At 39.1% G+C, this 24167-nt stretch overlaps 1 protein-coding gene across 1 annotated transcript in view; it reads right to left on the bottom strand.

The window, feature by feature from the left end:
• The window catches only part of ADAM23 (ADAM metallopeptidase domain 23), a gene marked incomplete at both ends in the record, with an annotated part of 61475 nt that extends 41282 nt beyond the window's left edge, over nucleotides 1-20193 (bottom strand). The window contains 4 exons of the mRNA XM_079538880.1: nucleotides 2805-2868; nucleotides 8814-8890; nucleotides 18873-19099; nucleotides 20073-20193. Of these exons, the coding sequence (XP_079395006.1) occupies nucleotides 2805-2868; nucleotides 8814-8890; nucleotides 18873-19099; nucleotides 20073-20193 (489 nt within the window). The remainder of the gene's footprint in view (nucleotides 1-2804; nucleotides 2869-8813; nucleotides 8891-18872; nucleotides 19100-20072) is intronic.
• Nucleotides 20194-24167: the final 3974 nt, after the last annotated feature.

The raw sequence follows: 24167 nt of genomic DNA, 5'->3' as shown, positions 1-24167 counted from the left end.
CTAATCAGCAGTCATATTTTAGACAAGTTCCTGCTCTTAAAAAATAACACAAATTTCCTACAAGCATGTTTAAATGTTAGAGAATTAAACAAGCAAAAAACCAACCCAACAACCTCTCAACATTAGGTGAACTACACCCAAGATGTCAGTTCTCAAAAGCCTTAATTATACACAGTGAGAGAGACCCTGCTGAATGCTGCAATACAGGATTTGACGAGTCAGAAGCTGTAAGAATTAGGCAGAACAGAATTAGTGCCAAATATGCTGTCAAATGGGCTTTCAGGGCAACTCTGAATACAGTCTGTCAGATCTCCACAGGAAGGTTAGTCAAGCTGTAATATGTGCATATACGAGGGGAAAAGGACAAAACGAGAGATCAAAATGCTACAGAGAAAAATTGGTACATAAAATATTGAAGTTCTAATCCAGAAAAGCCTTGCTCGTACGTGACCTAAACTCTAGGGAATGCTGCATGCTTTCCTCCGAATTGAAAGAGCAAGTTCCCCAAGCTCATCCAGCTCTTCACTACAGAACAAACTAAGCTGAGCTCTCCTCTCCTGAAGCAATTGGCTCCTGACTAAACTCTCATTGAAGTGGGCGTAGAAGCAGCCCAGCCATCGAAGGGGACTACAAGGACGCTCAGAATGCATCTAAGAGACTGACAAGGTTTTGAGACCCTCACAAAACACAGTTGCAGTGGCTTTCATTGTTGGCTGTTTTGTGTTCTTTTTCATTCCTCTGGAGTATAAACTAGTACATCAAAAAGCCTTTCCTCTGGCTATTGCCTCAAGTTTCCCAGGTCACTTTGAGAACCACCTCGAATCTCTTTCCAGAAAGATCCTCTGTCCCACATGTAATGGCTACTGTGTCTACAGCTACTATGTGTCACAGCACCCTCCCCGAATTCCATAAAACACACTGAAGCAGCTTCATTTGTGGAAGACAGATTCCTGATCTCAGAAAGAGGAAGCACAATTCTATACCCAGAAGCTAAAAGGCTTCTACAACATACGAGTATGATATTCATCATCATACTCTTAATTCTGGGGTCATCTGAATTCCAGCACGCATACTAGAACCATTTCTTCGCACTTACTATGACTTGAGGAATTAACAAAAATGTAAATGCTCTTCAGCTATGCACAGCATTATTTCTACTTTGGGCCTTATTTAATGAGTTATTCAAATTCTGAATGAAATTCCCAACAGGGTCCATTCTGCACAAGTAAATCATATTATACAAAATGCAACCACCATGTATTTACTTCTCTACTAGTGAGAATACTCAGAATGTGCTTTTTAACAACTGGTGATCACCTTACTTGCACAAGCAGCTTTTCAATCTCTTCCTTTTTTTATAGACTGTCACGCAAGTGAGAAAATTACTGTGTGTTCCCTGAAGTTTTCACTCTTTCAATAAAAATCTACAGTATTTTCATCAAGATCTCACATATTTGCATCCACATCCAGAAACAAAACAATCATTTTTTTCAAGTCTAAAAAGGATTATAAGATCCTGTAAAAAGCTTAGGATGTAGTTCTCATTTGATCTCCTTAATTAATTGTTTGTGTATTTTCTGAAGTTATAATGAAGACTTCAATGCATTAATTAGAGTTATAAATTAAAGCTAAATTATTGTTTCTAAACAAATCAATTGAGAGAAGATCCCCTAGGAAGCATGGATCAAATTACTGCCGCATGCAAAGGCAGTACATTTGCTCAGTCTAAAGTTGCAATATAATTTTCCAGTCAGATCCATGATTCAGCAACCGCAGTGCTCAGTGCTAGCGCTGCAGCTAACAATTGTACGAGCTTGTCCAAATTCCGAAAGGATCCATTTTCTTGCATCGTTTAGCTTTTTTGCCCATTCTGCACAGTACGGAGTCTTAATGAAACAAAATCACTTTTTCTTACTATGTTACGTGAAATTATTTTCAGTAGAATACAAAACAATTCACTGCAATAATTAGGTTGCAATAGAGTTATTTTGACCTAATCTATCTCTTTTATTTGTAATTCTCTATAGCAAAGGCAAAATAATCAGGTATCTAATGTATGGCCAAAAAGTGTCACTTCACTGAATGCATAAGCGTAACGCGATTGCTTGCTTTTCTCCACTCTAAATAGAGATATGTTTCACATAGAACAAGCTCACAACAAATGTTCCAGCATTTGTATCAGCTATGAAATAAGTCATTCCCTGGAAATGTATTTTATAATCCTCCTTTGAACTTATCAGTCTTCATGTTGTTAATACAATCAGAAGTTGATTGTAATTTCCAAAGTACCAAACTATCTAGCATAACTTTATGTCTTTGTATCAATAGCTTATTGGCACTGAATTCAACTTCGGAGCCAGTTTGACAAACTAAATTAAGTAGATGTCATTAGATAACATGCTAGCTTTCACAGAATTTCTACTTACTCCAGTTAGTTAAGTTTTCATCTTTTTTTTTTTGTTTCCCAGCTGTATAATTCTTACAAAGGAAAGTCACTGCAAGTTTTCTGCTTGTACATCTTGTATTTCCACTACCTGTTCCTCTTGCAATTTGTGCTAAGTACACGTAATAAACACTACACTAACCGTGACTCACACCCCTCCATCCCCTACGTTTTACAAAGCACAACTGTCCTAGCACTGCCTGGATCATCCATCACTGCCTATTTCCTACCCCAGCCCAGATGAACATCCTTAAGTGTCTGCAAAAAGGCTTCTGGTGTTTTGACCCTTTAAAAAACAAAACATGTTACTGGCATTGTTGCCCCAGAAATACCATTCTGACACATGTTAAAAGCGCAGTACCTTAGACAACTTCTGTTTCCCATCTTCATAGTGAATCTCCACATAATTGGAAGATAACAAATCACTGTAAAAAAAAGAGCAAAAACCGAAACATCAAGATGAGAAAAATCTGATTATACTGCTATGTGGATGCTTTAGTTAGAATTGCACCGATTTTTCTTTCCATTAAATAACCTTAAAACAAACCAACCAACCAACCACACAGCTTGCAACCAGTAGATGGTTTGATTACACTCTAGAAGACAGAGTGTGTTCAGTTCCCCTATCCTATTTTAGTCTTACAATTGATTATCCTGAACATACAAAAATAAAAAATCCAGTGACTTTAGAATTTTGCTAGCTGCCCACGACTGTTACTTTCTATGTGTATGCTTAGTTCATTATTGTTTTCAGAAACATTTTATATTTGATCTAAAAATCATATACATTATATGCAGGAATGGACAAATGCATACATGATTGTCCCAAAGACAAAAGTGTATCTGTATCATCTGTACCTTGCTTTCTCATCTGCAAAAATCTTAACTGTTTTCCAAAAACTTTCTTTAGAAATAAACAAACACAAATGCAAAAAACACACACTATTCCTTTTGTTTGTTTCACGTTTTCTTTTCAGACCCTTTTTTACTCGTTTTTTTTTTTCCAAACCACTCTGGCAAGATACATTTCTGAAGCATAAAAGAAATCCCTGTACTGTAAATAACTTACAGTTGGTTTTTTTTTTTTTAGACACCTCCAATGTCTCATTCACATCTCACCCAGTGAGCGGGTTGCAGCACAGCACCCTCAGGACAGCAAAGCATTTGAACATGTTAGTTGGCACCATCACATATTTGATATAAGCACATTACTCATTATAATGACTTCTCAGCAGTTTTAAGGCCTCTAAGAGCCTTCCAAACAGAAATGTCATGAAAGCAACTGATAGTGACACAGATAAAAAAGTACTGCTGCTATGAATAAAAACCATCACTATGATGAAAGCCTGGTGTGACAAAGTAGTTCTGATAGGAATTCATGACTAACAGGTACTTGTAATAGCACATCTCAAAATGAGATACCCCATTAGCAACCCTGATTACACTGTTACTAATGGCTCATAAAATCAATTCGTCATCCCGCATTTATCAGGCATTAAAATTATCAGAGCTCCTGCTGAAGTCAGTTACCAGTGCTTCTCTTAAAAGTCCTTTTTTCATAGCACTGAGAGATCACAGTATGGGCAAAGTAGCAATAGCCATGAACCATTACTGAAGTTTAGATCTAGTATTAGATATGGAGCTTGGCAGCCCTGCCTGTGGCAAGGGGGTTGGAGCCTGATGATCCTTGCAGTCCCTTCCAACCCAAGCCATTCCATGAGTCTATGAAGTCTCACCATTTGTTTTAACCTTCATTCTGATAGCAGTATTTAAATATATACACATTTAAAGCGCTGCTTTAAAAATAAATTCAGCTGCATAAAATCATTCTGACTTTCTCAATATTCATCATACTAAACTATAAATTTTCTGCAAGAAAACACAAACAGTATGAATAGCACAAGTGCTTGACTTCAATACAAATATTCACTACATTTAACACAACAAGGTTTAAAGCTTCTAACAAGGATTATATATACAAAGCACTTGAACTGAAGAGTGTTGATAACATCCTTTTCTTCTTTGTCTTTTTCATGAGTGTTATGAAGACTGCTGTCCTCAACTACTTAAAGGGATGGTTGAAACAAGACTAGAGGTAACAAACACAAGGGAAAATGGAAAATTCCACGAGGATGGTTAAAACCTACAAGTACACTCAACTAGAAACAGCCTTAACCAAGTGGTTCCAACTGGACTTGATGATCCCACTTCAACCTCAATCAAACTGTGCTCACTAAACGCTTTGATTAGTCTTTGATCACAGCCAACTGCAGCCTCATACAGTAGACAAGTTTAACCTCAGGAGATGAGGTTGAACCGACACAAGGAATAAAAGTGCTGTTCTTGCACAAGTCACATTCGCACCGTAATACATACGTTTTCCTCAGCTGAAAGTTGAAGTCTTAAAGCTGGCTGTTTATATTTCTGGCCTTATAAGCTAGTAGTACAGGCAAAGGCCAGAGTTGCTCTTTTGATTTTATTTGGGTGTTTGTTTTTTTAATACAAATCTTAAGGCTACTAGCACTGTTTTCTATTTGCAGTGAGATTTTTGAAGACATTCCTGCTTCATTTGGAATTCCAAATTCCAAGTTCCATTTCGGTTCCTCAAACAATGACAGGATCTAGATTTATCTGCTTCCAAATCAAGGAAGTTTTTTTTATTTTTTTATTTTAAATCTTCTCATGGCCATGATACATGACTGATTTCAAAACTGCTCTCACCGCTCTCCAGTGCTTTTAGCATTTTGTTAGACTTGCACTGAGTGGTCGCTCACTGTTTCCGGACTCACAAACACGCTTAACTTAATTACAAGATTTATCCCTTAGAATTGTCCCATTGCATATGATGTAAGAGCTGCTTAAAAGTTCTTTTGTCTAACCTTCACAGAATCTTTCCAGAATTCAGTGTTATTTTCCTGGATTTTGGTTGAGCTACTCTCATAATTCAGTTATGTTCTTCTCCAGTCTTCAACTTTGCATTGCTTCCAGTTATAGAGGGCTTCCTCATTCAGGAAGTAAATTGAGTTCTATCGAGTATCCAACATTATATCCTTATGACAGAATATTCCTATATGTATTCATATACATAAAGAAAGCATGCAGTAGACAGTGGCTTTTCCAGTAGACTATTCACTTTCATCATCACTGACTTTCCAATTCTAATGTCTTGCAGACCTGCTGGACACAAGGCATGTCGATAAAATTCTCTGTATTGAGCAAATCCCCTCTGAAGAAAGCTGGGGCCTGCTACTGATGATATACTTCCCAAATACCAGGCTGTGAACAAAATGCATTTTAATTTGTCAGCAATCCACCTGACAAATACAACACGATCTACCACCTTAAAGTTGGTCGATCCACAAGCTGCACTATAGCAGGCTATTTAGCACTAGCTGCTGATCATTACATTTTGCCAAAATTAACCACCAAAGTATTGGAAGGGCATTTTTTTTACTCAACATTCCCCACAGGAAATATTCTATTTATATATTCAAAATACCAACCATCTCCTCCTTAAAATAAGCTTCTACCCTGCTTGATACCTGATTTTTGCTAGCCACCCTCTTACCTAGCATGCATGTTGGATCACTTACAGATAATTGTTTTTTCTCTGTACCCTCCTTCATTTTCTGAAATCCTGTCATAATTGGGAGGAAAAAAGCATCATATTGAGGTCACCTTGTATCACTTATGTGTACTTCTACTACCAGTCCGTATTTGTGAACATTGAAAAGAACACATACTTTCAATCATTCAGAAATTCTTTAATGTACGCTGCCGATTTCAGACAGCCAGGATCTTATTCAGAGGAACAGGGGAGAACAGTGGGGGGACAGTATATCCGCAGGCATTTTTACCACAGCTTTGCTATTACGCCAGTTGCTCCTACATTAACAATGATCTGTCTTATTCTTCATACTGGTAGTAAAGTCATAAAGTAGAGAACTCCACATAAATTAACTTTTATCCTTCATTACTATTGCCAGAATGCTTAAAACTTCTTTTGAAAGGCAGCTCTGAGTTTCAGAAAATATTTGTTGTGCCTCATCTGCACCAGACTGCCAGCTGACCTATTCACATTTTGGTTCAGCAGAAATGCAACTGGTTTACAAATCTGTTTACCCAACAATTGTGTAAGTTATGGTCACATCAGAAGAAGGCCTATTTAGACCAGTACCATGTCAGCATGACTTAATAATGAACACTTGCAACAAACTGCAACCCAAAATTAGATACAATGCACAAAGTCATGGAAAAAAAATGAAGTAGAAGTCTGCTACACCCTCTTCTGCAGTTCCCTCCATGCTACCTTGCTTGTCTTAGATAATTTTTAACAGAGCTGCCTCGCTGTCTCCTCAGTCATGTTGAGAGATGGCTTTAGACACACAAGCAAAATAAAGAGCCATGGAAATGCCATCCATGGTTGCTAGTTTCTTTGAAGAGATGAGCCAGCTGTTAAAGCAGCATATGCTTTCTGAGGAGCTGACATCCATATCCTTGGCACGCATTTCACTTCTTCTACTACCAATAGAAGAACGGACGTGTGAGAAATAGCTTACCTCAGCTGTCATCTAACTATGCTTATGAAAAAAAATGATGACACTAGGTAAAGGACATAAGATCTCATACTTAAGTAACTAAGTTGGCTTCCAGGAACTCAGTATGCAGGCCGTGGAAAAATCATACTACAGATTAATTACATTTCTACCTTCTTCAATTTCCTTTACACTAACCTACCACCAGTCATTTTTTTGAGGTACTGTGAAGTGATTTGAGTTCAGAACCACACTTAGCAATCACATTGAGAACCTTGTTAATTACTTAACAAAAAACACATCATGTGTTATACGTTACTTCTGTATTTTCCCATAAGCATGCAGAAAAGCTAATGACAGCAGAAGCTGCAAATGCACTTTCATGCAGTAATGAAAGATTATTTTACCTGTCATTTCATATTGATTTTATACTTCCACGTAATTCTTAAACTTTATCAGTACAAACTTTCAGTGGCACAAAAGCTCTCTCCCATTTTTTAGACCAACAGTTCCCTATGTTTAGCTGATGACACATAAGCAGAAGTGCTGTAAACAACTAAACCAATACTGACCTTTATTACAAGTTCAACATTCTTGACCACAGTTGTCTAAAATTATTGTTCACTTTCCTGGTAAATACATTCTAGGCTGTACCTGTCAGTGCAGCCAAACCACTAAGACTCCCACTTCATCAGGAACTTCATGATTATAGTGACAATGATACATTCTCTGGATAATTAAGAACTAGCCAGTTGTACAAATATTTGCAATATTCCCACATGGCAACTTGAACAATTAAAATAACATCTCTGTGACAGTTCATCAATATATTAAAACAATACAAACATCAAAAACAAGAAAATTGACACCCTTCCAATACTGGTGCTACTGAATGTTCACCATCTATAAATGGAGCCACTGACATTTGTACACATCTAGGCTTTCAAGCACATGGTGGCCACAAATGAATATAGGTATTGTTGTCCTGAATATGACCAGACATGTAAATGAAAGAACAAAGATGACAGCAAACATCTTTAGCCACAGTCCAATATGCTGAACTATGCTATACCAGGATGCAAGCACAAATGGTGTATATATCATTTTCTGTAACATTCTGCAAATACAGCAAGCATGGAAATATTGTACCAGCATGGGAAGTAAGTCAGTAATACCTATCAACATTTCACTGCTACATGTAAGGATTGGTCGCTGTGGGTTACTGTGATCTATGGTGTTACCACATGTAACTGAAGGTAGTGAAGTCATTCATTCTGCAACTACTTCCGTTGTAATGAGACATTTTTAAAATTTTCACATGAAATATACACAGAAAATGCTATTTTTTATTCTTATATCTCACTGAGGTGTTTTTTAAATTACCGCAAAATCTGGTAGCATTAAGTTTTAACAGCCGACAATTTAATTATAGTTAAACTGAACTACAGATTTTAAATCCATAATTGTAACAATCCAATTACTGAATGTGTATTAATATAAAGACTGCTTTACAAATTTAAACGTAAATGTAAGTTTTAAACACCTTTAAATTGCACTGCTAGGTTTAGGCTTCTGAGGACCACAGCATTGATTTATATTTATCATCTTTATGTACCATTTTCCTTCCTGAGTTACGAAGTTTTAAAGGCATGTTATGGATGCCAGTAAGGGTAACAGCAATCTTGCTTAAAATAGGCCACATGTTGTTTTCTATTAATATAACTTGGACAACAGCACTTTTCTGTAGATCCTGGAATTTCACATGCTCTGACCTTGTGCTGTAACTTGAAGACAATTAGAACAGGAAAGAAAGAAACCTCAAATTGTGCACTTACTTATTCAAAGTGAGGTCAAGGATGAATTTGGAACCAAAGGCCTCAATCTGGAAACTTGCCTGGGCCAGATGTACAGCCTGTAAACACGAATACACAGCAATACTATAGAGCTTTGTGAAACATTGCAAGCTGTCAGAAAGAATAATTGAGCTTTATATGCAGTAAGTATTTGTGACTAACAAAAAGTAAGTGAAAAAGTCACAGAAACCATGCTCATTATCTCCCAACCAACCAGATTCAAACAAGTATCTGTATTTTGTCATAGCCCAATGGCTATGTAACCAAAGTAATGCAGAATACTGTTCTTTTAATTACGTTTATTGCATTCATTCACCTTAAAAGGCCCAAAATAATTAAAGCATTTTGATAAAAGCCTTCTTATAAGAAAACAAGGGTAAAGCTTGTATTACACGTTATCAAGGACTTAATTCAAACTAATCCATTCACAATTAAAGGCTTTATATCTGGCATTATAACCAAACCAATAAATAAAGACTGATTTTACACAAAACAAACAAACAAACTGACATTAGCTAGTCTCACATAGGCAGTCAACTTCAAAAATATTCAATTTATCTCATATAGACTGTATAGTTCAACTTTTTTTTCCCCTACTTTTTGATGTCAGCCACAACAAACATTCAAAACACCTTCAGCTGTTTTCTAGAAAAAGAAAAGATGGTCCAAGAATTCCATTTTGTGATGACTGTGTTCCAGCAGAGCAAAAGAGATCAGATCTGAACTTTACTGATAATATTATAATCAAAACATGCTTACTTATACACTAATAAGATACAAAACAAGTAACCACATGAAGCTGGAGTACCGTGCCCTCTACTCAAAAGACCAAAACATACTGCTTTTAATTACATTTTAAAATTGAATTTTTAATTAAACACTACAATAAATATTCAGATACATCACAAAACAAAAAGTTCTAGCTGTTTATTGCATAGCTCAGATAACCTGAAGGTTACCTTTTACAACCCGCAGGACCTGCAACTCTGGTTTACCTTTAGGATTTTTTCCATGAACAATTTCTTCCTGTTCCTCTTCTATTCTTGCACTACATGCAGTACCACTGATTTTCATCTTCTTTTTCCTCAGCAAACATATTCATTTTCCTAAAACTCTTCAACATCAATTTAAAAATCTGTTTCCAAAAGTTGCTACAGCATCTAAATTCAGCTTTCGTGTTTCTGTTGTTATTTATCTTTGCCCCCCAGAATTATTTACCTTTCAGCTAAGAAACTTTACAAAGCTCCTTCAAAAACAAACCCCACAAAATGTATAGTTACAAAACAAAATGTTCAGTATTAAACAGCCCTCATCCAAAGCCTGTTTTTTTTTCCTTTATTAAAAAAATATAAAACTCTAAACAATAAATTTAAAAGTAATATTGCTAGGTGGTTGCTATCTACAATAATATGAGAACCAGCATCAAGCACTGATTTTTGGTTCATTTCTTGTTTCTTTTTTGTTATTTTGTAAACGAAGGGATTGTCTCAGCAGTTCAGCAATTTGCTGAAATAACACTGGACTGGCAAGGTGAGCTTACAGATGCTCTGAATTACCAGGTTGAAAGTTTGAGTACAAATAGAGGCAGGAGACTTGATGGAGAGAGTCTGTTTCAAGGATTAAATTTATGCAAAAAGAAAAGTGATCCCAAGCATTACCTTTAAATTACGTTGAACAGAAAAGTAATATCAAAAGTGACTACTTATTTCTACCAGGGTTAGCTTAGAAAAAAATATCTTCACTTTGGTCCTGGTGCAGCATTTCTTCCACCTCCCCTAACAGACTAATCAAGACTTCAAATATCTGTTCTTTTCAAACACTCTTTAGGACACCAGCAGTATCAAGGCTAAATCATCATCTAAGAGAGAGCCAGCAACTACTTAGTTTTCTACAAAGTACTTCTCTGGTTTTAACACTAATATGTTTTGACTGCCAATTATAAACCAAATAACTAAAACTCCTGAATATACTTACATTCAAAACGATCAAGCAATGTTTCAAGCTACTTAACCAATTTTGGAAGTGCTTAAGAAGGGAGGAAGATGTATCAACTCAATAATAAAACACTTCAAAAATGCTTGTTGGCAATTATATCTCTTCAGCTTTTGAAACCCATGAAAATCCTGAAGACAACACAGGTACCAAAAGTTTATGCGTTAAAGAAACCATATAAACTAAAGATTGGGAATTCCATCAAGTTCTATCAGATCCAAATGACAAATTCTGGTTTCTAGAGGGCCCTGACTCAGCAATTGCTAGAGGATGGAGAGCATTCCAGGCAACAGCATCCCTGACTGTTACACCATATAGCCCTCCTGAGACATCTACTCACTGCTCTTCAGGACAGCTCGGTAGAATCCAGTCTGACCTGCTATAGCTTTATTTTGTCCACCCAAACCATTTGATGATATGCATAACATTCTTCATTCAAATTTCTAACCTACCAACCATTTCTGCAACTTAAAGTTATTTAAAGCAATTGTATTCTCAGTTGAAAGTATTACCAGAAAAATAAGTTCATTCAGTAGTATTAAACATAATATTAGTGCTATTTCTGAAAGCAATTACTTCTGTATACCTATTACTGTGTTTCACTTACAATACATGCAAGCCCATACACATAAGCAATTACTGTAAAGCAGCTGACAAGGTAATTCAGCACCCTGCAGTAGGGCATGTTCTCCAGCAAACTCAGCTCTTACCATCGGTTATAAAAAGAACGCCAGATTTTAAGTCTCTGCTGTTCAGCAAAAGCACTGCTTTGAATTCAGGTGAACATAATACTCCACTGCTGCAGTGAAATACAGACCTTGTTCGTCCTGTTTAATAATGTGTAACCACGTATGAAAGCTATATGGGCCAGAAATCAGATAAAGGTAATGAAACTGTTTCATCCTGAAACTGACATTTTTCCTACAACAGGCTAGCACACAGAAAAGCACCAGTGAGTTGTTACCGGTGTTTTAGCCATTATGATTGCTGTGTATCATCATGATGGGACAAAGTATTTCAGAAAACTATCTGCAATGAGGTGTACACAAAAATCATTTCACTGTATTCTCTTTATCAGCTAGTATGTAACACAATGCCTAAAGTATCATTTGAAAAGACTGTCATCTGAAAATTGGTGCTTTTCATTTGCACGTTATGCATCGTCCTGTGTACCACTTTAGTGCACATTCTTATGTACACAGGAAACCAAGTACCTTTGTACATGTTTATCATTGTAAAATCTCTGCAGAGGTGCCTGCTCTGATAGGCGTAGGTTACTTCAACTGCAAAGCAGCAAAATTCAGGACAATTTTTCTGCAGCAGACTTGCTGATCAGACATACAGGAATGAGCTGAAGAATGGTGGGAGTCTTTAAATATTTTCCTCTTCCCCAACCTGAATTAAAACAACAACAACAACAAACTATAAAAAACATTCACTGCTCTAAATGGTTAGATTATTCGTGTTGTCACTCTAAAAAGAGATTCTTCATATTAGGAATATCCCAAGAGTGTGTAGCTTTTTGTGCAATGCAGCATCTCTGTTTTATTCCACATCAAAAATCTATACATACACAGAAAGAATTGTAGTTTCTTTCATGTCAATCATTGGCTTACTAAGAGTTTCAAGATACGCAAGGACTAGAAATTTGTAACCAGAGTCTGAGTTCCATTGATCCACGTCACAACTCAAAAGCTCATTCTCGTCAGTATGCTTGAGTACCATTTGTCTGTCATTCCAGTCTAACGGATTTTCAGGAATTGCATAACTATCACCACAAGAAGTGACACCTTCACAGTAAAACTACTCCAAATGCAAAACTACTAACTTCTGTCACGAGTCTTTAAACAAGTGTAACAGCATTATTTAACTGACTCATACTACCCATAGGCCTTCTGCTATGTTCATAGAAATAATGATGTCCATGCCACATAGCTCTGCTGACTGAAATAAGGGCCAGAAGTTCTCTCGTTTTAGTAGGTGAGCAGAGGGCTTCACACCCTGCTCTGGAATCAGAAACCTACATCAGGTTTAGATAGATTTTACTGAATCAAAACACTTCTTGATCTAGACCTTCCTTCTGACAACAGTACTGGTAAGCCACAACTCTCACAGCATGATGATACTCAGCTACCCATATGTAGTGCTGATACCGGCTTCTAAAAATCACATCTCCCTCTGGGATTTGCTAACAAAACTCTACAAACTAGTGTACCCATACCTTGAATCACTTTTCTGTAGAACCTATTGCCTATAAATACTAGACAGAACATACACATTTCCTTTTCAGAAATAACACGATCCACATTTCAGCTAGAAAACCAATATGGGGATCTACATAGGCCACTCCAAAAGTGCACTCCTATTCATTTCTATGGATATTATAACAAAGAGCCCAGCAACACTGCTCAATAGAGCAAATTCTCAGCTGCAAAACACAACAGCCGTGCATTTTCACAAGCAATGAACAAGAGCCTGCAAGCTACTTTTGTAAGAATCTGTACCAGTGGAGGTGACTCACTGTTTCACAGCTGCTGTGATGGCATCACTGGTAGGAATATGGTGCCCACACAGCCCATATTTTATCAGCCCTAACAACCAGAAATCAGAAGTCACCAAGTCTGGACTACATGGTGGGTGTAGTAGAACAGTCCAGTCAAGATGCACAACGTGCTCCATGTCTCCAAACTGGTATGGGGCCTGGTGTTACTGTGTCGCAAGAGATTTGTCTCCTTCTCTGGCCTAAGTCTGAAGCTCCAGCTTTCAGCTTGGTCAGCGCTGCAGCAAAAGTCAGAGCTGATGGCTTGTCCAGGTTCCAGGAGACCCAGAAGGATCACCTCTCTCCTGTCACCAAAGACACTGTGCACTGCACCCACTGAAGACCCATCTTCAGTGGACTGTGCACTGTACCCCACCGTACCCATCCTGAATCTTTTCTTTGATGAGGAATTCACACACTGCCACTCTAGTGTCTGCTGTTTTAACTCTGTCTCATAGTTGCAACAACACCTTGTCTCGTTACCAGTAATGACATGATCCAGGAAACTGTCACCTTCAGCCTCAGACTGGTTCAATAGGTCCTGACAAACTGGCATATTGTGTTCTTTCTGCTCCTCTGAGAGAATTTGCAGGACCCACCTGGTGCAAACTTTGTGACATTCCAATGCATCAATGAGCGTCAATCGGTGCAATTTTTTTTCCACGTGGAGATTCAGTGACACGCACTTCTTCACATGCTTCACATGCACCATTTGGTCAGATTGCCCCTCTGCTGCCATCTGTCACATGGCAACAAAGTGTAGCAAACATCAGAACATTTGCAGGAAGGTTCATCTTCTACTGCTGTACCATCAACATCCACCTGAGGTCACAGGCCAACACAATAAAATAGGAGGCATTACTTCTGGAGCAGCCCTCATACTTGCGAAGTTTGGATAAAGCAGATGTCCTGCCCTCAGAAGGAGACAGGAACACCAGTTTTAACCCTACTGTAACTACTGAAGATGCAGGCTGCAAGTAGGCCCTTTGTATTAATATAAATTCAGTGCAGAACCAAAAGAACGCACATGTCATCATCCATTTGCAGGTACTATAAACTGAAGCTGCAGCATTGAAAATTCTGACCAAAATGCAACTGTCAGCTGAAAGACTGATAAAGACTCCCTGACAGTCTATTAAACTCATATGTAAGCAACATAAAGTTCATTCCTTAATTTGATTATTTAAATGGGGATTGTAATGTTTTCATTACAAGAGGATTTAAAGCAAAGACTTATAAGACAGGCAAAGGGAATATAGTAATTAATGCATATGACTTCTCTCTATTTCAGTAAGACCTCACACAATGCCATCTTTTAGAGGTTATTAACCATAGATAGTCTTCTGAGTTTTACAAAACAGGTCTGTTTTTTCCTCAATACCACCTCCTTTGCTATGGCTGTGATGAAGTTGCTTTCCTTTCATCTTGAGGTTGCCTCTTTCAAGTTGGGCATGCTACATATCAAGAAAGAAACCAAGCCTCAGAAACTGACTTATTGGTATCTCAGCCTTTCAAACAGGGTAACAGCAGAAAACACAGCATTAGGCCTTTATTTAAATTACCAACAGCTGAGCTGAACAGAAGCAACCAAAGAAATCCCAGGAAAAATGGCACGATTAATAGACTTCTTTGGGGATGGAACTGTCTTCGCTATTTTACATATTACATATTACTATTACATACTTCTTTCAGTGTCTTAATATCCCTTTTCCAAAATTATACTAAGAACTCAGAATGATGAAGACAAAATACACTGCTTCTTTATGACTTATGATTTAATTCAAGCCATTTTCCACTCAAAATTTGTTGTTTGCCATGAACTGTGATCTCAAAACCACACGTTTTCCCTCTGATGGCCATCACAAGGATTTGCTCCTAGCATTCTATACCAAGTTGTGACCCTTGTAGCCCTCCCCCTATGTCCTTACAATCTGTATATGCAGTCAGTGCAAATGTATCAAAGCAGTTATCTGATTCAACCAAGAGCTTATCGAAAGGCTACTTCCACCTGCAGAAGTTTAGAAAGACACACTCCAGAACAGAGATGACTCAGAGCTTTTCAGCAAGTTTCAGGTTTCTCACAAACTTCTTTAGTGTGCTTTTATAAACAAAGGTACCCATTTTTTGTATTTCACACTAAAAATAACCTCAGAAGAAAAGTCAGCCTTAATTTAAGGAAACAGAAGTGTACAGACTTGAGTCTTCAAGCATCAAGTAGTGAAAATATTCTTTTAGCACTGAAAAAGAAAGATTACACACTGCAACTCTGCCCACCTTGGAGAGCGACCATTTCACAAAGTCAGAACTACGCTGAACGTTCATTTCTGCTCACAGCAAGAAAACATTCTCGGAAAAACAAGAACAAACGAGAGAGATTTTACCAACATTTTAGAGCACACATACCCTCTTCTCATGGCATTTCATCCAATTCAGAAGTAGAAGGAGATAAAGAACAGAGCTAAGAAAGCAACTTATTTAACCTTTGATTCTTCAGTCAACTATTCTATTAGCCAGCTCTTTATTTCTACACAAGTGAAGAAGACTCTAAATTTGATTTTCTCTAAAAATCTCTTCATAAAATTTTATTTCAAGTCATTTTACATAACTGTATTTCTCTAGCTTAACCTCGTTTTTCCACACACATGCATAACTTCTACTACTCTCTCCTCCTTATGAGTGATTCAGCATTTCTGAAGCATTCAAGCTTAACCCCACAGACGATCCTAACAGCTTATATTCTGGCCACTACAGCAAAATTCAAGACAAAAGGGTCTAACTGAGCAATACAAATAGTTAGGGAGTACATCCTCATCATATTACCTATAAATCATCAGTCTCAATACATCATGTAATATATAAGAAAATTTAGGTTAAAGGATACACAGTCCTAAAAACAGTGGAGGGGAAAATATACATACAGAAAAAAAAAAATAAAATGACCCATACTAGCATCTTAATTCCACTTCTGCCCAATGTATCTAGAGACAAGTTTTTCTTTTTTGAACATGCAAACAATCAATCCTAAATACAGATTTCTTTCTTCACCCAACTACAAAGGTATTTTTATTAGCTGTATAGGAGACAGTAAAACCTAACAATCAGGATTTATTACAATACTGCATTTTTTTTAATCTAGGAAAGAATAAAAGCAAGCAGTAAGAGGTCCATACCTTTTTCCTCCCAAAATAAAATCCTCATCTGCATGTTCTACAGTCCAGCTGCTTAGTGATGTTCTAATTGTTTGTGGGTTGTTTTCCCTTTACATTGTAGGAATACTTTTTCTTCATTGATTACAGTGAATGTTAAGCAGCACAAAATAACCAAATACTGATTACTGTGTTATTGGTGAAACAGATGGAGGAGCAAATAAGAAAAAAAAAAAAATCTCACTCAATGAAAGATGAAAGAATCAAACTGGGTGAGGGAAGGAAAAGCTGCGGGAGAAAGGGAAGCCCGATGTTGCGCTCTGGGAATAGGAAATTTAAAATAAATAAGATAATAACAACAACACCACCACAAGCAATTCAGACAAGGAATACAATGAACCAACATTCAGTTAAAAGGAACAAAGCAAAAATAAGTATCATGCCAGAAGAACAAAGTCAACATAATTCCAGCCTCCATGAAAACCCAAACCTAAAGAACCTTTCTGTGGGAATACTGCAGTGTTTGCAATGCCTCAGCTTAAAATGGACACTGAGTGGAAAGGTCCATTTTACACAGTACTCAGCATCACGCATACCCCAAGAAATCAATACAGATTCTGTCAGCACTGATTTCTGCAGAGCTTTACCCCAGCAGGTAGGGAGAGAGAAGGTGGGGCACGGGAAGGATAGGCAATGGCAGCAATGTTCTTGTGAGAATGCTGGTTAAGTAAAGAGAATGGCACGCTCTCACCTCTGTGCGTTTCGTGAAAACATCACACAGAAACATGGGAGAAGCAATAGTCTCCAACCAATAGCACAGCCCTTTCTTCCATATTCCTCTCAAAAGAAGGGGCAAAGTCCACAGTGTGTAAGTTTATTGAAACGAGTGGTCTCACTTCAAGGGCAGCTCCCCAGATGCCAGGGGATAAGCCTCTGCATTTTCCCCAAAGAAAGGAAATACTGCATGGCAATACTCGTGAAGAGAAAACAGAATTTGGAAGGATCTACACTTTTTCCAAGTCTCTAAAGTTTGCATAAACAGAGCACTTTCATTCTGCATGAGCACTGAGAGGGTAAGGAGGGAAGGTTGATCTTTGTAGTATACCACTGACATGGCTTATTCTTTTCTAAGTAACGTCTGAGACATTTTCACAAAAAAATGTAAAAAAAAGTGTAAAAAAAAAAAAAAAAACAACAAAAATCTCACATGCTTCAAGAAGGTTGTGGTGCAACTTCAGAAGACAGTATTATCTTAAGTAGCTTCATTTTCCAACACAGGGACAATCTTTCCATGCCATCCAATGTATCGGTGCATTTAGATTCATCTGAACACGCACACTGTATCCAAATTCAATAAGCTAGAAAGCAACCTTTCTTCTCATGAAAATATCAAAACCATACAACTATTTCTAAGATTATACAGTAACTCCATATTAATTTCACATCTGAAATGTTACAGTATGAACAAAAACAAAACACATACTAATTCATACTCCGAAATTCCAAAAGAAGTGTAATTCAACAGGTAAGGACTATACTACAGCTAAGTCTATATACACTAATATGCATTACTGTTTTTTTCTACCATGGCGACCTCACCTTATTCAAACCCTCTTTGTCTTCACTTTACCTTTGTAACTTATTGGTAAAAAAAAAAGTTTGTTTTTTTTTTTAATATAAATTTGTAAAATGAAATTGAATAATAATACAGTTTAGAAAACGTTTACCCTACATCAAGTTGCTAAAAAAAAAAAAAAATTATCTAGTCTCAAGCAATTTCAGAAACATTTCTGTCCATATAAAATGCAAGACTAGATTAGATCTCACATACACACACACACAAAAAAACAAACAAAAAAAAAAACCAACACACCAACTCCAGCCATTTTAAATTGGTTTTCACTGGTCATACACTAGCAGGAAACCACTACTGCATTTATTAGGTAGAGCATGATATACTCAGTGTCAAGTAACTCGCACCTTAAGTTTAGATTTCTAAAAAAATTCCCCGTACAACATTCCTCCATTGTAGAGCAATTTTGGAAGAAGCATTTTGATGATGATGGTATGAAGTCAAGCTACCAAAATCTGCACTGGTCAGACAAACCAATTTTGATTAATTACCATCAATTTTATCTACAGTTCAACTACTGAATCACCTTGAAACTTAAAATATGTTTTAATTAAGACACAGGAAATTATGTTCTTGTTTAATAACATTTTATATTAATTCCTAAAAACAATGGTAAGGGCCAACATTAAGCCTTGAAGATCTACAAAATAAAATACACAACCACAGTTCTGCATTACCTATTATTTTATTTTTATTTTTAAATTCCACAGAGAAGCCTCTTTTTACCCTACCTTGTTGTGTCTCTGCTGGTGCCTTGCCCTAGTATCCAGGACATGATAAGGGGTTTCAGAGTCCTTGTTGATGTAATAAATGAGTCTTGAAGGCAGTGTGATTTCTTTCTGAATTGCATTGCTGTTGCTGTTATTTTCACTGTTGTTACTTTTATTCAGTTGAAATGCATTTTCTTCATCTGCCCATACCCCTTCAGTTCTGCCTGCCGTTTCATTCCAGTGCAGGTCTGAGGAAAAAAGATACGCCAGCCATAAATTACATAGCAGAATACGTTTATTTCCATTTAAAAGTGACACACCAGCAGTGACAAACTCGCAGATTTCTAATATTTAATCAGTTACTCAAGAAAACAAAAAGAATTTATTCACTGAGCTAGATCTGACTCATTTTCATAAATGGCTTTTGAAATAACGTTAATTATTTAAATGCACATGTGTACATTTTTACATACAGTCATGGATAATAAATATTTTAACACCTTTCAGCCACCAAGAGGAAGAGTCTTACTGGATACAGTTACGCTCTACAACCTCCCGTGTCAGCGATGGTCTCTTCCACATCGAGAGATATACGTGCACATTAAAAATACATACACTTGTACAAGAAGATTGAGAATACTTGCACACACAGTCTACATAATAGGAAGTTCTCTACATGTTTTAACTTCGACAAGAGCCTTTAGCTTCAGTAGCACCTTCTCAGATGGAACGCCGTAGCCTTCTACCTTAAAATACAGTCAGCCAACGTACAGCGTAAAATCGGCAGCGAGTCGAGTGGCAGAGCGGCTGTATGCGGTATTCTACACCAGCTCGGTCGCTCGGAAGCAAATAAGGGCACCGGCAGCCACGGAGCCCCGGCGAACAAGTTGGCTCCCGCTCAGACTCGCGCAGAAGCCACCTATGCCTTTTTGTCGCATACCTCAGCGGCGTTTCTCCTCACACCACCCTCCGTAAAGCACTGCAGCACCGCCTCAGCAGAGCGCGTTTTCCCCGTTTCACGAGCAAGCAACGGAAACCTTTTCCGAGCGCAGCGTTACATACAGGGGAGCGGACGCGTACGCAAGGCTAGAAAGGGCGGAGGAAGAGCTCGCTCGGCTGCGACGCGTCGTGTCGGGGTTCATCGCCCAAGAGGGAGGCGAGGGGGTCGGGAAGGGGCGCGAGGAGCGGCGGACGCCTCGCCCGCGGACCGGCCATACCCACCGTCTGCCGCCGCAGCCCGGGAGCGGGCGGAGCCGTGGAGCAGCAGGAGCGGCGCGACGAGGAGCGGCAGGAGCGCGGGGCGGCGGGGCCGCCGCAGGGAGATGCTGCCGGGCGGCTTCATGGCTCATAGCGCCCCGAGGCGGCGAGGGGGGCGGCCGGCCGGCGGGCGGCGCGGGGCCCTCACCACCACGGGCCGCGCCCGCGGGGCCAGGAAGGCTGCGGGGGCCGAGCAGGCGGCTCCGCACCGCGGCACCCGCCCGTCTGCCTCCTCGCGCCGCCGCGACCGGAGTCCGCTACCTCGGCGCGAGGGCGGGCGGGAGCGGCGCGCGCGCACCTTCTCCTTTGCTCCCCCCCGAACCGCACAGCCCCGCGGTAGGCGCAGGCGCGGCCAGGCTATCGCCGTCCGCCGCGCCGCCACCGCCCCGGCGCGCGCCGCGGGCGGGCGCTCACGGCCCTTACGGCGCGTGGCGAGCCGTTACGCGCAGCCGTTAACGCCTCCGCCGGTGGCACCTGAGAGCGGGCTGCGCGTTTCCTTGGCGAGGCCGGCAGCCCTCGGCCTCCGGTCGAGCGCGCCTGGGTGAACCAGCACGATGAGGAGAACCGTCGTGGAGATCAAAATAACTTCAGGCAGGTAGAAGATTAACCTGCTTCTTTGTAGTCCGTACGCAGCGTTGGCAATCAGGAGACCTTACAGCTGCATTGCCTCAGATAGCGGGCTGGACGCTGAGCTCTTTGCGTGCGTTTTGCCTGCAGACTGGCAATATCCAGGAATAGATGCATTTTATTTGGGTTCAGGCCTCCCAGTTGAGGAAAAAGGGCGATTCTCCTTTTTGCCTGGATCCCCTTTTTCTTATTCATCCTCTGCTGAGTGCCGGTTCCACACAGATTTCCAAAAGTACAGAATTTTTCTCTGCTTCATCTGGCTCTTCAGCAGCCAGCCCGAATTAACACAGACTTTGTATCACCAAATTAATTACCATTGCTAATTTAGAAGATACAAGAAACTTTGCAGATCATTACCATGCAGACTGTTTAACAGCAGTACCATTACTGATATATATATATATATATATAATTACCTTTTTTTAAAAACCACAAAACCGTTCTGATCTGCACATGCCCCTTACCTACCAGCATGTGCTGGTAAGACAGTGCTGCACATGGAAGTTCAGAATTAAGCACATAATGGCAGCCAGGAGAGAGCAACAGAATGGCCCAGATTGAGGGAAAAAAAATAAAAAATAAAAATGGAGAAAATGCCTTAGGATTGCTGTTGTGTGGAACTACGGAGAACCTCTACCAGTTTTCTATACGAACTGATATTCCTTGATATGTATTTTCCCAGACACTTTCCATACAACCCAGCTGTTCCTCGGCTTCAGATGTCACCAGAACCTCTTAAACAGCACACATAGTCTCCCACTCACACTACCACACTGCTCAAGCTGTGTTTTATGAAGCTGATAAAAAGTTTCAGGTGGCCATGCAGATGGGAGAGCGAAGTCACTTCCATGTGAAATACCCACTAAGAATGACAGCTGCCTTTTATTTTTTTAAAAAAGCTTTCATCTTTGAAAGACTGAAATAATCCCAAATGAATTGTACTGTGAATATCTGAAAGCAAGATACCAGAAAAAAGGATTATCATAGTAACATCTGCGTCCAATGGAAGGAACTGAAAACTGTGAGTCAGAGGCACGCAGAAAAGCACTGACAGTCAGTGCTTCGATATTTGGCTATGGAAAAAACATGTATTATGCAGGGCAGATACGTATTTTCAGTCTAGGTGCTAAACAAAGCTTGCATCATGGCTCCAGACCATTTCCCAGAGCTTTTAAATTCATCACTTGCTTATCAGCATGGGGGTCAGTGAACACATGGACTGAAAATGCAGTGCTGCAATTCAAATTGAAAAGACTTAAGATACAGAACTGCTGATATTGTCTTTACTGTCTTCTCTATTCATGCTTGACAGCCAGTCAGGAAATGGGAGCCTAGGCTCCATGTTAAAGACACAACCTTTCTACACAATCAAATCTTTTTTGTGGTATCACCTGAAAATACAGCGTCAGTGTATTGCTTGACTTGGAAAAAGTTACAGAAAACAGCCTTTTTAAGGAACTTTCTCCTTACCCAACGCCTAAATATTGGTCTTGCTGACTGAGCATTATGGAAGTGTATCTCACTGGGATGCGAGGAAAACTTCTGGATTTCAACAGCAGTAAAAGATATGTTGAAACACTTAACAATTTCAAAAATCAAGTTAAGCCCTGTAAGGTGCACTGCAGGTGAGGCGTTCCAGTATGTTGCTCATAGAGACAAACTGGTTACTGATTTTATAGAAAGAGGAACATTTTTCTTGCAGACAGAACACGAAAGAGACAAGTTCATGAGGTACAAACGTTTACTGCTTGATGAAGCAGTCATCTCTTTGCAAGAATGGCATAAAATCACCATCGAGTTCACAATGGTGATGATCACTGCAGAATCAAGTATCAGAATGGGATATTGAATATTCAGCTTAACAAGGAGTTTCCAAGCACAACTAACCAACGCTGCCTTTATAATTACCAGGAGCACCTGGGTAGCTCAAGACTAGTCTTGGGTGACCAAAGGGCATGCACCACAGCAACCAGGCAGCAGAGCAGAAGCATCTGCTGCTGAGCTCTGCTGTTAAGTGAGCACAGTAATCAAGCATGGTTATGACTTACTGATACTACTGCATGATTAGCAGGCTCAGCCATAGGCAAAGGTCCTGCTGTGCCCTGTGTCACACAAACATTTTCTTCTGATTTGCAGTAGCACGTAAGTCAGCCAGTGCTGTAAATAACACAAATCTAAGAGCCTTGGGCAGGAGGGGGTATGAAGCACACAGGACATTGAGGAACAGTAGAACTTCATTAGCTGACACAGAGCTAATCCATACAACCTCTAATGTGCACTACAAAGAAGGCAGTAGCTGTTCTGTTTCTCAGCAGGGGAATAAAAGCCAAAACAAAGCTGCACTGAAACTTCATGCAACTCATATGTAGTTACTTTTATAAAGTATACTACAGCACGTATAAAAATATCAGATATAATACAAATAATTTATACTTTGAAGAAGCCTGGGAATTATAATTAACAATGCAATGCATGAGTATAACCTTTTTAAAATAATACATCATGCACTGATCCTCAGTATTCAACTATTTTCAAATAACAACTCAGTCATCAGTGTGAAGGAGAATATTTCCATCAGAAAAGCTGTTTTGATTTTTTTCCCCTCTTACATAAAAGATGTCCATGTCTCGCTGTGCATCCCTCCATCACAGCAGCAACCCAGCATTTTGATTTTACTGTTTCATTTAGTTTTATTAAATACATTTCAGCAACCGAGGAAGACAGCACATACATTGCACTAATGCAGCAAACACAGAAGAGATTCAGGAAACTGTTTGCTCTAGATTCTTCTGAAGCATCACTTTCCAAACTATAGATCTAGCAGCACAGCGTTTCTGCTGCCTCTTCACCTTTGCAATTTTTATTTCAGCCTCATACTCTAGAGGAAGAACATTCTCCTGTTATTCAGTAGCTCAGAGTTCTAACTACAGCTTTCCCCTCCAGTTTCTACTGGGCACAACACTACCTTACTATTATAGAGGACAGTAAAAATGCAATTTCTTCCATTAGAATTGCCACTCATTTACCAAGCTTTGCTTGGTTGGCGTTACAGCTAGCTATTCTTCTCCACAATAGTACAACACAAATGAACTCTTATGAGCACCATCTGTTCCAGCACCACAGGTTAGAATATACATGGTAATCAGGATATACTTTTCATCTCCTCCCTTCAACACTGTGAAATATTAATGGTAAATTGAAGTAAGATGATAAAACAAATGTATGTTAGCTATATGTGGCAAGGGAGACAACACAGCTGTGCCACTACTATCAAACAAGTCCAAGGTTTGATTAATTACAGTTCAATCTGTATCCAGGTGAAACCTAGCATCAGTAAGATACTTCTCATTGCAAGAAAGATTTATTTTAAATAAACCAAACCAAACCCATTTCAGACTGAACTCGCTTCTGAGCATGCATTCATAACCAAAG

This window comes from Tetrao urogallus (genome assembly GCF_951394365.1).
Source record: "Tetrao urogallus genome assembly, chromosome: 8".
Taxonomy (NCBI): Eukaryota; Metazoa; Chordata; class Aves; order Galliformes; family Phasianidae; genus Tetrao; species Tetrao urogallus.
The sequence above is the reverse complement of the archived record's forward strand: the minus strand, read 5'-3'. Positions and strand labels throughout refer to the sequence as shown.